The sequence below is a fragment of the Gekko japonicus genome, unplaced genomic scaffold (assembly GCF_001447785.1).
Source record: "Gekko japonicus isolate JY-2015 unplaced genomic scaffold, Gekko_japonicus_V1.1 scaffold657, whole genome shotgun sequence".
In the NCBI taxonomy this organism is placed as follows: domain Eukaryota; kingdom Metazoa; phylum Chordata; class Lepidosauria; order Squamata; family Gekkonidae; genus Gekko; species Gekko japonicus.
This window is the reverse complement of record NW_015175989.1, coordinates 650,356-663,927: the sequence shown is the minus strand read 5'-3', so window position 1 is coordinate 663,927 and position 13,572 is coordinate 650,356. Positions and strand designations below refer to the sequence as shown.

The 13,572-nt window shown below is 41.3% G+C and overlaps 1 protein-coding gene across 1 annotated transcript in view; it reads left to right on the top strand.

Annotated features, from left to right (window-relative positions):
* The window catches only part of FAM174A (family with sequence similarity 174 member A), a 14,066-nt gene extending 1,069 nt beyond the window's left edge, over positions 1 to 12,997 (top strand). Inside the window, exons 2-3 of the mRNA XM_015426339.1 lie at positions 6,914 to 7,048; positions 12,523 to 12,997. Coding sequence (XP_015281825.1) covers positions 6,914 to 7,048; positions 12,523 to 12,526 — 139 coding nt within the window. The 3' untranslated portion in view covers positions 12,527 to 12,997. The remainder of the gene's footprint in view (positions 1 to 6,913; positions 7,049 to 12,522) is intronic.
* The last annotated feature ends 575 nt before the right edge of the window (positions 12,998 to 13,572 follow it).

Sequence of the window (13,572 nt, the reverse complement as noted above, 5' to 3'; positions counted from 1 at the left end):
GCATAGTTTTTGGCAGCCCTGCCTCTTAGCTTCTCCTTTTCACATTTCTGTCATCTGTTGTCAGCCAAGGCTCTACTTTTAAGGCCAGTGCTTGTCTGGGTCCTCCCTCTGTAGCTCTTGCAACAGCCTCCTTGTAGTGCACATTCCCTCCTTATCTTAAACGCGGTGTACTCCTTGATTTGCTCTGGCTTTCCACAATTACTTTTGTCCTAGTATCTGATTCTTTACATGCCCTTCTTTTATATATCTGTTTTAATTCCTGTTTTAATCTTCCGCTTACAATTGTTTCAGTCTTTTTTGCCTCTATCCCTTAGTTTCCCTGACTCTTGAAACGTCTTCACTGGTGAAAACAGACATGCAGCTGTTCTATACTGAGTTAGGCTATTGTTCTGCCTAGCTCAGGATGCTACCTGGCTGCTACCTGATGCTTTTTAACTGGAGATGCCAGGGATTGAACTTTGACCTTCCTGCATTTAAAGCAGACACTGTCACTCAGCTATGCGGACTATGCACTGATATGGAGAAATTGAGGAAAACCTCCTCCAGTCTTTTAATTGAAAAACTAGAAATTTGAGGTGGGGTTTGAAGATGAGAGAAAAAACATCATATAATTTTTATGACAATATTATGTGTACAATATTTCTTTAAAAAGCACTCTAAAATAACACTGACACTCTTGCATTCAGATGTAATGTTAGGGGTGATAGTTTTGCTCCTACAAAGGATCATTCTTTAAGACTTTCAGGCATTGTCAAATACAAAACATCTCTAGTTTTGCACCTGAAAAATGCTGGCAAAGCCTACATAACAGGGCTTTTGACTCCCCTTGGGAGTCCTCCATCTTTCACATTAAATAAAATAAACTGATTGAATATGTGTTTGCATTTTCAAATAATCATTGGACAGACAAACATGAAAGAGTTTTAAAGTTACTTTCAGTTCATTCAGGGTTTCTAATTTTCCGTAGTCTCTGAAGCTTAAGTGAATGTTCAGCAACAAAAGCTGTGAATCTTTCAGAAACTGATTAAAGAAATAAATCTGAGTTACACTAACATTATTAAAGAAGTGTTATTTACAGAGATGGAAGAGAATATAAATGGATATGGAATCAGAATAGCTAATTTTCTTTGGAATTACTATAACACTTGCAGCCTCTTCTTGTGTATATTACTTCACAAGCAAGTGCTTCCCCTTCCTCCTTTCATGGCTTCAAAAGTCCTGGATAAATTATATCCTTATGGAAAGCTGCCTAGTTGACTAAATAGTCCATGCCATCACAACAGTTCACCCAATCAGAGTTGGAGGCTTTGCTGCTGCAAGCATAATGCAGTATAGATTGGTATAATAAATATAGAATAAGCCACAGGACTAATCCCACTTGTAACAAGTAAATCAATGATTTTATGATATTATTTTAGGTAAAGGGCTTATACTTAACAGCTGCTTGCAAGTAGGCGAGACTGCAGCAGCACTTGCAGTCCTTTAGAGTAGTCAGCATCGCCTTATTCTTGGTCTACATTATTTAATGTTTTGAAGCCCTGTATTTAGTATACACTTATAAAATGATACTACCTGGTTACCTGTGGCAGGTAAGAATCAGGTCCACATGACTAGGCAATGCAAGAACTGGAGGTTGCCCCCAAACTCTTAGATAAAACAGTCGATTAGCAAACTGTTTTATAGTCTACTTTGCAAGGCTTCTATGCTATATGGCTCATTCATTGCTCAAGGTTCCTTTTGTCTCATTGGCGTGCTTGTCCTGTTATGGTTTCTGGACATATCTCTGTGTGACATGGTACTGCTGGTCATATTTGTGATTCGTGAGTGCTGTTTGGGCTGCAGCCTTAGCACTTACTATTGTTGAATTCTTGCACATATTTTTCCTAATATGATTGCCTCACTGAGTCTTGATTAACATGGACAGGATTGTAATTGTTAACTTTTTGCCTGCAGTGCTCATCACACTTGTATTTTGCCCAAATCTGACTTAAGTAAGGCCATGTAGTTTCATCATTCTGAGTTGGCTGCATTGGTCCAGATGATGTTCCACTGTGCCAGTGCAGTGCAAGCAGTTACACATCAGTAGCACAACAGGTGTTGTTACCTGAGTGTCTACTTTTCATAGATAACAAGTCTACAGTTTGATGAGGGTGTGCATCCTGTGGAATGTCCTGGGTTCAATCTCTGACATTTCTATTTAAGAGATTTCACCTAATATTTCACAATTATGGAATGCACTGCTGCAAGACATGGTAGTACAGCTGGCTTAAATTGCTTTAAAGGGATTAGAGCAGTTATTGGAGAATAGATCTGTTAATGGATAAGTGCTGTTCGCATGTTCAATGGAAAATGATGGGGAAAGCATGGAATTTGAGGGTATATTTTGTCATGTATTGTTCATGGGTTTTTATTTACTTCTACGCCGTTCTCTCAGTCTATCATTTCAGCCCAAAGGGTCCCAAGGCAGTGTACAACATGAGCTAGAAACATTGTAAGCCTGTTTAAAAATAGAAGGTTAAATGTGAATGGCCACCAAATAAAAGCAGCCATAGAAAGCATAAAACAGTACCAGCAATTAAATGGCACTGAGATGAACCACAGCTAGCTATACATAGCAGCGAGCTAAGCTAATGCAGTGAAGAAAAGCAGCAATAAAAGGCAAGCCAAAATCTTAGTTAATAAACCTGGGCAAATAACAGGATCGGCACAAGCTAAATAACTATTTTATTATTTAATTAATTTCTACCCCGCCCTCCCCGCCTTGGCAGGCTCAGGGTGGCTTTCATGGAATTTTACATGGGAGATAATTCCACAACTATTGGGGCAATAATTCCACAGCAGAGACCACAGAAGAGGCCTCTGCCTATTTTATGTTGGCTTAGTGGTGGCCAAAGGAGCAGATCCTCTGAACCAGTTCTTACAGAAGAATGTCCTGAACCAAAAGCCTGTAGAGCCTTAGAGGTGAATTAGTGCCTGGGATCTAATCAAGAGCCAGGGAAGATCTTCTAACATTGTCAAGATGTGTGCCATATATTCTGTGTTAGTTAGCAATTTCGCTACTATAGTTAAGGCCAGTGGAAGCTTCCAGAGAGCCTTCAAAGGCAGCCTGTGTTGAGTCTATTGTAGTAGTCTCTCAGCATGTTATTACAGTCGTGGTCAAATCACTTTTCTTAAGGGAGGATTGTAGTTTATTTATTTATTATTTCGATTTATATCCTGCCCTTCCCACAAGTGGGCTAAGAGCATTCTTAAAATAAGCCAGTCAGACAATAAATAACAGTACTAAATTAATACAATTAAACCAATTTAAAACATTTAAAGTGGGCAGTGCAGTATATTCAGTTTCAATTCCTACAGCTGGGAAATGAATGGGCCAGCACCAAGACATAGTGGCCTCATGTAGCAGCAATAATAGGGAGGCCTGCTGGTAGATATCCACTGCCTCAATCAAATCAAAGGCAGAACAGCTCTGTTTTGCAGGCCCTGCGAAACTGTAACAGATCTCGCAGGGCCTTGATCTCAATCAGAAGCATGTTCCACCAGACTGGGGCCAGGGGGCTGAAAAAGCCCTGGCCCTGGTTGAGACTAGTTAGCAAACCAACAGGAGTTGTCTGAAGGAGCTATGTGCCACTTGAGACTTGAGTGCCTGTATGTATGGAAATCGTGCAGCACTCATCTTCATGCCTGCTCTTTGCAGGGTGGGTAAACCCAATCTTAAACAGTCTGACTACACAAAACTTGAGTGCAGAGCCTCTGGATGGGTCCTTTTGGAAATACAATGCCGATCCCTAGGTCTCATCCATCAGAGCTTCTGTTCTTCTCTAAAGTTAAGTGGTATTTATTAGCAAGGACACATTCTCAATGAGAATTGGTTAAATGTGAAATGGTATTTAACTTTCACCAGAAATTAGATATAGTCTAAATAAGGAAACTATATCCAAAATGTATTTCAATGTATGATAATCCACCCTAATTTAAAATGACATTTCTGTGAAATTGAGATCCTTTAGAAGGGTAACTGGTATATTTCTTGGTATAAAATCTGCATTTTGTAAATTCATGCAAGTGTGTTCAGCTTCAAGGAATAACGTTTTTGTGGAAATGGGATGCTTTCAAAATGAAGATGTTGCTTTATTGTTTCATTTTATTTTCCTGCATCATGAACCTTGCAATTTAGAAAAAAGAATCATTAGAAGTTTAAATTATCTTCAGATGATAATTTTATGAAATGTACTTTTAAAATGTGCATTTGCATGATATATACATTTCACTGCCGATGAGTGTCATAGATGCTTAAACTGCTGTTGTGCTTTGAGTCTGTATTAAACTTATAAATGATACTGTTCAGCAACGACTTTTATCACAAGTAATCTTTTCTTGAAAAACCAAGGACAGCTTGTATGCTTTTGTTTTCTAAGTCCATTATATATATATATTTGGAGTTACTTTCACAAGAACATTTTTTGAAGTTGGATCCACAAATGAAGCTTTGGAGTAAAATAGAACAGAAGCTGTCATACTAATAGAAACAAACCATACAACCTAGACTGATTTGTGATTAATGTAGTCTCAAACCTGTTGATACTTATCGTTGTTGTTTGTTGTTACTATTACCGTTGTTATTGTTACTATTATCGTTGTTGTTGTTGTCATCATCTTAAGGCCGTGACCTGGATAGTCCAGGCTAACCTGATCTTGTCAGATCTTGGAGGCTAAAGAGGTCAGCCTTAGTCAGTATTTGGATGGGAGACCACCAAGGAATACCAGGGTCACTATGCAGTGGCAGGCAATGGCAAACCACCTCTGAATGTCTCTTGCCCTGCATGGTCACCATAAGTTGGCAGCAACTTGATGGGGGGAAAAATAGTCTTAAGATAATTTTTAAAAAATACTTGCCCATTGTTTGATAATGCTTGATGAGTCAGTTGATGATTTTGACCTATCATGTGCACAACCCAAATTCTCAGGGATCAAAACTTTTTTTTACTGTTGGGTTGCACACCATTTGGGCATGAAGAATGACAGTTGTTCATAATCATTTAAGATTCTCAGGTCCTTCATAGGCATTTTTGTTTTAATTTTTTAATATTTTTTTATTATTTTCTTTCTACAAACACTACAACACTACAAAACACTAACATACTGCACTAAAAGATAAGCTACACAAGGATCATACAAAATGTTTAGTCATTAGCTTACAACAACAATAATACAGTCCACAGTAAACAATGGCCAAAAAAAACCAGCAAATAACAACTGTGTATTGCACAAACCCGCACCAAAGTTAACAAAAAGAGACTTCAACACAAAGGTAATTCAACACGTGTAATCCATCATAGGAAAATACAAAAGTCCACAATATCCCAAAGGGAAAGAACAAAGTCCAGAATAGAAATTTCTCAAAGGGAAACAATGAAGTCTGGAATAGATATCAACACTTTTCCTAGGTATTGTTCAGTGTTTCCGACCTGGTCCTTCCTCAGGAACAAAAAACCACTACAGGAAGTCTCATTACAATTTCTTAACAGGCAAACTTTATTCAGTTTCTATATGGGCCAGGTCTCCTAAGCTTTAGAAATCACCTACCAAGGTTGCTATTATGTAAGTTGGACCAAACATGCCTCAGGCTTGATTCAATCCAAAATCGCCGTTGCTCCTAGCCCCTTCTACCGCTTAAACAGTTCACTTAAAATTGTGGTGGTGGGGGAACTCCCTCCCACTCCATCGTTAGAGATCAGGGCTTTGGATGGGCGCTTAACTGCATAGCCAGTTAAAGAGAAATAACACTCACGGTTCATTCCATGGTAGCTACGGAGGTACGGAGAACTTTGTAATTTCGCTAGATCACTTGTTCGCTTGTCCGATGTATGCCTCTTGGTGCCATGTTGGCGCCGCGGCAGCGGGACCTATCAGGGCAAAGAGGAGCCTCGATCCCTTGGCTGCGGCTTTGGGAGAGGCACCTCTCACGCCCCAGGCTGGGAGTCCCCTCCAAGGACTCCAAGGAGGTCCGGAATCATCCGGCACCCCTCCCATCTGCCGCATCACAGGCCATTCCTATCGGAGCTCCGAAGGTGCTCGCCTGCCATTCAAGTCACCGAAACTGGAAGAACCTTCATAGACATTTTTTAAATGAAAACTGTTTCTTATTCCATGATTGCTTAGTGCAGTTGCCTCTTGATCGATTTTGTCAAAAGCATTTCAGATTCACAGGTGGTCATTTGTTTCTCTGTGAAGACATCACTGTTGGCGTGCCTAGTTTTAAAACAAAAACCTTGCGTTCTATATTCAGCTTTCTCAATTCCAACCCTCCACATTTATCTGTTTACTATAAATCTGGTTCTGATGGTATTTCCCACACTTACATTGACATATTGATTTAACATGTGGGGCTTATTAGAAAAGTAGATTCATCTGCCAGTTCCAGGGTCTATTTAAACTCAAGTGGCTTGCAAGTATATTTAAGGCAAAATATGTAATGTCTGCTGCTGGTTAAATAACTGCAAAAAATTAAAACAATTGACTTGCAGAGATAGTATTTTGGCTCCTTAGGGTATTTTATTGCTTTTAGATTGGTTTACAATGCTATTCTACTTTTTTATTTTCCCTTCCTTTCTCATTCAACTGTTACGTGTTCCTTTTGATGGCATGAAAGCTTAGTTCTGTTATTGCTAGCTAGTTCTGACCAAAGCTATGGGGCCATGGCTCAGTGGTAGAGCGTCTGCTTGGCATGGATAAAGTCCCAGGTTCAATCCTGGGCATCTCCAGTCTGTAAGGATCTGGCAGTAGGTAATATGAAAGAGTCTGGAGAGCCACTGCCAGTCTGAGTGGACAATACTGACTCTGGTGGACCGATGGTCTAATTCAGTGTAAGGCAGCTTTATATACGTTCATAATAACATTTCATACTTTTCAGGCTGAGACGAAGAAACAGAAAGACACGGAAGTATGGCGTTCTGGACACAAACATAGAAAATACGGAACTGACGCCATTAGAACAAGATGATGACGACGATGACACAACACTGTTTGATGCCAACCATCCTCGAAGGTTGGTAGCCAAGGTTCAGTCTTTTCTTTGTGCCGTAGTAGAGAAGGGATTCTGAAGTGTACGTTTGGTTACCAGGTAGAATGTACGTCACCCTGCATTCATGGTTAAATTAGACAATTTGATATCTTGAATACAATCTACATTGAACACTATATCATAAGAATCTTAGCCTAGCAGCATTTTTAGTTGCTGCTACTAAAATTGCACAGTAAAGTAAATATGTAAATGAAGTTCAGGTAAATTCATTTCTAATTGATACTTGCTTGCAGGGCAGCTCTGTGTTGCTCAAAATGGAGGAAAAAATAATCAAATATGAATATTTGAGGCATAACAACCAAATCATTGCAGACTGTTGATACGAATACAACTAGTTCCCCATGGGGAGGGCACAGGGAGATAACTGAACTTTTATAGCAGCATTTTGGCTTCTGTTTTCCAACAAAACCGAGCAATCTTTTCTCTCTTCAGAATATAGCTAGCTTAATAGAATACTGTTTCCACATTACTTCTAATACATGCTGTCTCACTTCCTAATTTTGCAAAGCAAGTCTATAAACCTAATTGGCATTCATGGTTCCTTCTCTGTTTACTGCTTCAGGTTTAGAAATGGTCCCTTCACTATAGTATCGCTCATAATCTACAGGACAGATTTTCCAGTTGATTTTCAAATTTGTTTTTAACTGATGTCTACCAAAAGAACATTTTGATTTGGAAGCTTTTATTTATGTGGCACTCTTATGTATTTGAAATTTGCAAACAGGTTCAGGGATCCTAACAGATTACACTGGAACTGTGGAGGGCCAAGCCGTATGCTTACAATGTAGATACAGGTGTGTGGGGGTTGATTTTAATGGAGAGGTGAGATGGAGTGGAGCTCAACCCTTTCATTGTTTTCTCAAACTCTTTTTGCTTCTTGGGGCCTTCTAGAAAGAGAGACCATAAGGAAAATGATAAGCATAAACATTCCTTGCCATTTCGTTCAAATCATGCCTTTCCTGCCAGTTCTTCACCACTGAGAAGCTGCCATCAGGCTAGTTCTGTGGCTGCCTCATAAATATAGAGTTTGGCCTGGAGAATAGAATGTATTGATGCTTCAGATGTGAACTTGTTTCAGATTAGACTGTCTTGTCTGGCTTTAGTAAATATAGCTTGTGATGGTACTGAGAGTTCTATTCAAGAGTCCCCAGGGCTGATGCCAGGTTTTTTGCACACTAGGCGAGGCTACTTCTGGTGCGCCCCCTCCCCCCGGTGCGCCCACCAATTTTCAAACATAAATGCATTTTAAGAGGAATGAAAAACACAACATTTGAAATTGCTAATTTCTTTTTTCTTTCTCCTTTGTCTTTGTTCTGTCTCAAAGTTTGGTAGTATTTCTAGCTCTTTTGCAGTCTCAGTAACATCTACCTAAACTTGTTCAAAATCCTCATCACACCTACAGGCTACAAGGTATACCTCATCACACCTATAGCCCACAAGAATACATTTTGAGCGACACCGCTATTCCTCTCCCTCTTCGTCTCCCTCCCTCTCAGGAATCTAGATAAGGGACTCTCATTTTCAATGCTGTGAATTCTAAACAGTGTCCTTTTTTGTCAGACAGTTTCAAAGAGCTAGAGGGAATTTTACCACACAAACCAAGATCATGCTGTCAAACTATGCTTCCAAATTATGTAGCACATGTACTCAATTCTAACATTATATATTTGTATGTACAATTATACAGTTCTGTATGGATACTATCAGAAGATTCTTGTTTCCAGCAAGGGCTAAGGATAGATCAGTGCAAAGCAGAGTAGAGCTCCCCTCTTGTATAAAGTTGAATGTTGTTCCACACTTCCTTCATCTCCAAACCCAGAACATAAATACCTACATGCTTCTCTAATGTTACATCTTTCTAGCCTTGTATATTGCTTGGGGAATAAGGATTGTTTCTTTTAAGATTCTCTCTCTGTGTCTCATTTTCCTTTTTAATTGGAGACCTGTATCAGATTTGTCAAACTACTCTGCATGTTACAGATACCTGAAGAAGTGTGCTTGCACACAAAAGCTTATACTTTGAATAAATTTTGTTGGTCTTAAAGGTACCACTGGACTCAAACGTTGTTCACACCAGAAGCGAGTAAAAAGATGCAGAAAGGGCTTCAATGGGAATTTTGTCTGAGTGCGTTCCTTGTCTCCTAGCAAGCTACAGCAATCTCTCTGCCAGGGAGGAGACCAGCACAAGATGAAGAATGTAAACTATGGCTAATGAAGGCCCAACAGGAGTGTGCCTCAAACTACTTTGCATGTTACAGATACCTGAAGAAGTGTGCTTGCCTCAAACACATGGCGATAGATGGATCTCACATGCACCTTAGTTTATCTGCGCTCCTCCTCCCTGAGGACCAAGGCACTAAAAGGCCCGGAGCAAAGACCGAAGGCTGGGGTACTTAGGTCCTGCCTGTCAGGCAGCCAAAAGACCAGATGTCTCACTTGGCCGCTCTCTGTCTCTGCCTGGAGCCCACCTGCTCTTCCCGGAGAAGGGGGAAGTGCGTGTCCGGGCAGGGAGCAGCATCCACCCGGCACCCGGCTCGCCCTTACCTTCGCTTGCCGTGGTCCTCGTAGGCACTGCTGAAAAGCCCGCTGAAGCCTCTGTCGATGTTCAAGAGGCTGTCGAAGGTGAGGCGCAGCTCATAGAGGGCGCCAGAGTGCAGCTTCCCATGCAACTCCAGCACCGTGAACTGGTGGCCCTCGGCCAGCCACACCTTGGCCAGGGGAGCACGGCTGGCATTGGGGCTGCTGTCGGGCCTGTCCAGGTGGCGCAGCTGCGGGTCTCAACTGACCCGACATGCTGCAGTGGCAGGGCGGGAGGTGAGAGCTGCAGCGCTTGGCCCTTCCTGGCCCAGCTGGCAGGGGAGGAAGGAGAGGCTGAGGAGGGAGGGAAGGAGGGAGAGGCCTGGCCTTGCTCCACTTGCAGCACCCCCATGCCTGCCTGCCTGCCTGCCAGGGAAGGAGAGCCCGAGAAAGGCGGAAGGCCCGACTGACACTCGACTAGGTGGCCCCCGCCAGGCCCGTGCACTGTGCCCCCTTGTGCACACACACATCCCGTCTCGTGCGCTCGCTGGATGTGGCTGGTTTCCTTTCCCGCCTCACAGCACCAATTGAGGAAAGGGTGCCAATGGCGTTGCGCCCATGGCTTCGGCGGGGCAGAAGGCCAAGGGCTAACGGAGCAGAGCAGGGCTTTTGACGAGGGGGAGAAGGGGGCAGGGCAGCAGTCCAGGGTGGCATCCTTCTATGTTCACGCCCTTAGGCAACTGCCTTACCTCGCCTTATTAAAGTGTCGGGCCTGCCAGTGCCTCATAAAACTAGAGTTCCTAAGAGATTCTTTATCAGAAAATATAATGTAACAATTTAAAACTACCTTAAGATTGTAATGCAGATGTAGTCCAGTGGAATACATGGTACGCATAGTTTGAAACTTTGAGTCCAGTGGCACCTTTAAGACCAAGAAAGTTTTATTCAAGATGTGAGCTTCTGTGTGCATGCACACTTCCTCAGACACTTTGAAATGGAAGTTATCAGTCCATACATATAGATAGTGAATAGCAAATTAATATATAGCCTAATAAAGTTGTTTAAACAGATGAGGGAACCAAACAGGGATAACTTTGGGGGCCTGCATTGGCTGTGGAGTGTAGGATATGCAGTTTAACAGTAAAATATATGTTCTGAAATGTTTGTTGGTGGTCACAGTGACAGATATTGCAAGCACTATAGACAACAGTATTTCACTTACCTGCTTATAAACCATACACCCTCATAACTATTAGTGTAAATAAGCACTGAGAATTTTCTACCCAGAAAATCCTGGTAAATTAATTTACGGACTGGAAAATCTAAAACTATGGAACCCTTGTGAAAGTTCTTATTCTCAGATGCATGCTAATGTATTTTGGCAAAAAATGTGTTAGCTCTACTTTCCAAAAGTAGACTTTCCAATAGTAGACAGTTACATAGCTGCACAGGTTATTATATGTGCTATAAACATGAAATAAGTAAATGTCTGCAATTCTCTGGTTCAAGGCAACCAATGATATAAATGTTGAAGTAAAGGAAATAACTTGGAAAACCAGGGTTTTCCTCATGCATGCCATTACAAGAAAGTGGCTGTAAAAGCAACCTAAACAACTTCTAATAACCAAGAATCACTTTCTTTATTGAGCTGTATGTATCCCATAAGTAATCACTTGTAGCATGTAGTGTAGATAAATTATGCCCCAAAACTGCACTGTTCACCGAAATAAACTGCTGAATGGTCTGAATAACAATTGCTTTGGCGGTTCTGATTTCACAGAAAAAATAAACTGCAGTTCTTTGATCATTGCTGGGCATGGCATGATTAGAAGGGAAGTGCTGTGTAGCAATAGAAGAGTGGGAAATAAGAGAGGATCAAAATATGAACCGTTTCTGTGGAGTTAGTTTTGTCATTGTAGTCAGTTCTCTAATAAAATCTTGCAGCTGTGAGCTTCAACTCAGTTATGGAAGAGCACTTGTGCTTTGGGATAAAATCTTCTAAAATACAAGCATGTCAGCTTATTGCTTTGCAGATATTTACTGGGCTGTGACAGGAGCTGCTTTTCTGCAGTGTGAAGTCTGTCACCACATTGTGGGGTGGGGGGATGGAATATGCATAGGGCGAGGCTGGATTTCAAGGCTCTGAGTGTGGACCCTCTGTCAGGGTAATGTTCAGTCCAAAACAAGGATATTTCCCTCTTCCCTATTCTGTTCTCTCTCATGGGGACCTCAATCTGTGTTCTCTGGAGGTTCAGCAGTGAATATTTTGTGAACGCGGATACTTTTTTTTATTCTTTACAAATATGTGTACATTGAAATTTTGGGAAACCAAGCATGTTGTATGCTGCATGAGTTTGTAAATTATGAGACCATGAATAATGTGTCTTTGCTGTAGCTTTGCCCTGATCTGGATGGCTTAGGCAAGCCTAATCTTATCAGAAGCTAAACAGGGTCAGCCCTGGTTCGTATTTGGACAGAGAGCCAGGATGGTGTAGTGGTTAAGACTCTAACCAGATTCAGTTCCACATTTCTCCAAATGAAGCCAGCTAGGTGACCTTGGGTCAGTCACAGCTCTCAGAGGAACTGGGGAATAAGTGGCTTGCCACCTAGTGGTGCAATGTGAAAAGAGTTAGAACTTAAAGCAGCCAGACCGTCTTTGGATCTCCCAACTGTACCACACACAGTGCCATATGATAATTAATTAGTACTTGGATGGGAGACCACCAAAGAAGTCCAGGGTCGCTACTCATAGGCAGGCATCTCTTGCCTTGAGAACCCCAAGGGGTCACCATGTCGGCTATGACTTGATGACAGTTAACACGTATATTGTGTGCTGAGTTGGGGGATTTTGCCTTGGGACCATTTAGTTGTGTTGAACGTTTTCCATAGTACACTTTTTAAACCTTTCTTCTTCTTTGCAGATAAGTATGTGCCTTTCAGGAAACTCTTCAATTGTGGCGCAACAATGGAGGCTGTCCCGAAGGAATCAGAAGCCAATTTGGGGGTTGGAGGTATATAAGTGAGATATACCTGTTACGGCATCCTTAGCTTGTTGCTGTAGACACTGTAACATTTTACTGTACCTTTGTATATACAGAAATATTTTAAGTTTGGAGCCTATGGAAACAGTGCACTATACAAACTCCATTTAAATACGGTATTTCCTGCTGTGTTAATTCTGTATTGTGGACTTCCTTCATAAAACACTGAACTGAAAAGCAGTTTTTGGGTTTCTTGGCCAGCCTTTTTAAAAAATATATCAAGCATAGTAATGTGTGTGGATTGTCTGCCGCTAGATTTTCATTTTCTAGAGATACCGTCTCTGTTTTGGAAACACCAAATCTAACTACTGATGTGGGTAGTTTTCTTATTTAAACGAGATGTGGGTTGTTGGATGTGCACTGTCAATCTGTGTAAGTGATACAAATAAATACTTAAAGTATTGCTAACATTTGTCTGTTTTCTGTATCAGTTGATGTTGGATGTTATGACTTAGCCATCTGGAAATATGCTAATATTAATCAAACAAGGCTTGTTTGGAAGCCATTTCTGATTGTCTTTTGTTGGCTGAAAGTCACCCTAAAAAACAAAAAATCCTTTGGAATAATATGTGTGATAAGGTGCCCCCCCCCCAGCCGGTATAATAATAATAATAATTTTCAATTTATTAATCGCTCAATCCTGCAGAGCTGCTGGCTCTAAACGATTTACAGTTACACATATTAACAAGGGACTAACAATGATTCGTGGGGGGTAAGGGAGGACAACATATACATCTTTAAGTCACACACGTTTGCAGTCGACGGGGTTTTTTGTTCAGCTGTAGACTTAGATGTGTTCCAGACGGCATTCACTCGGCTTGGCTTGATGACGTCAGTTTTTCCAGGACTGCTTCGAGTCGCAGCGTCGCACTGCCACCGCCTGGCCGGATTGGCCCATCGCAGGCTTCTTAATGTTGAAGAGATCTTTCC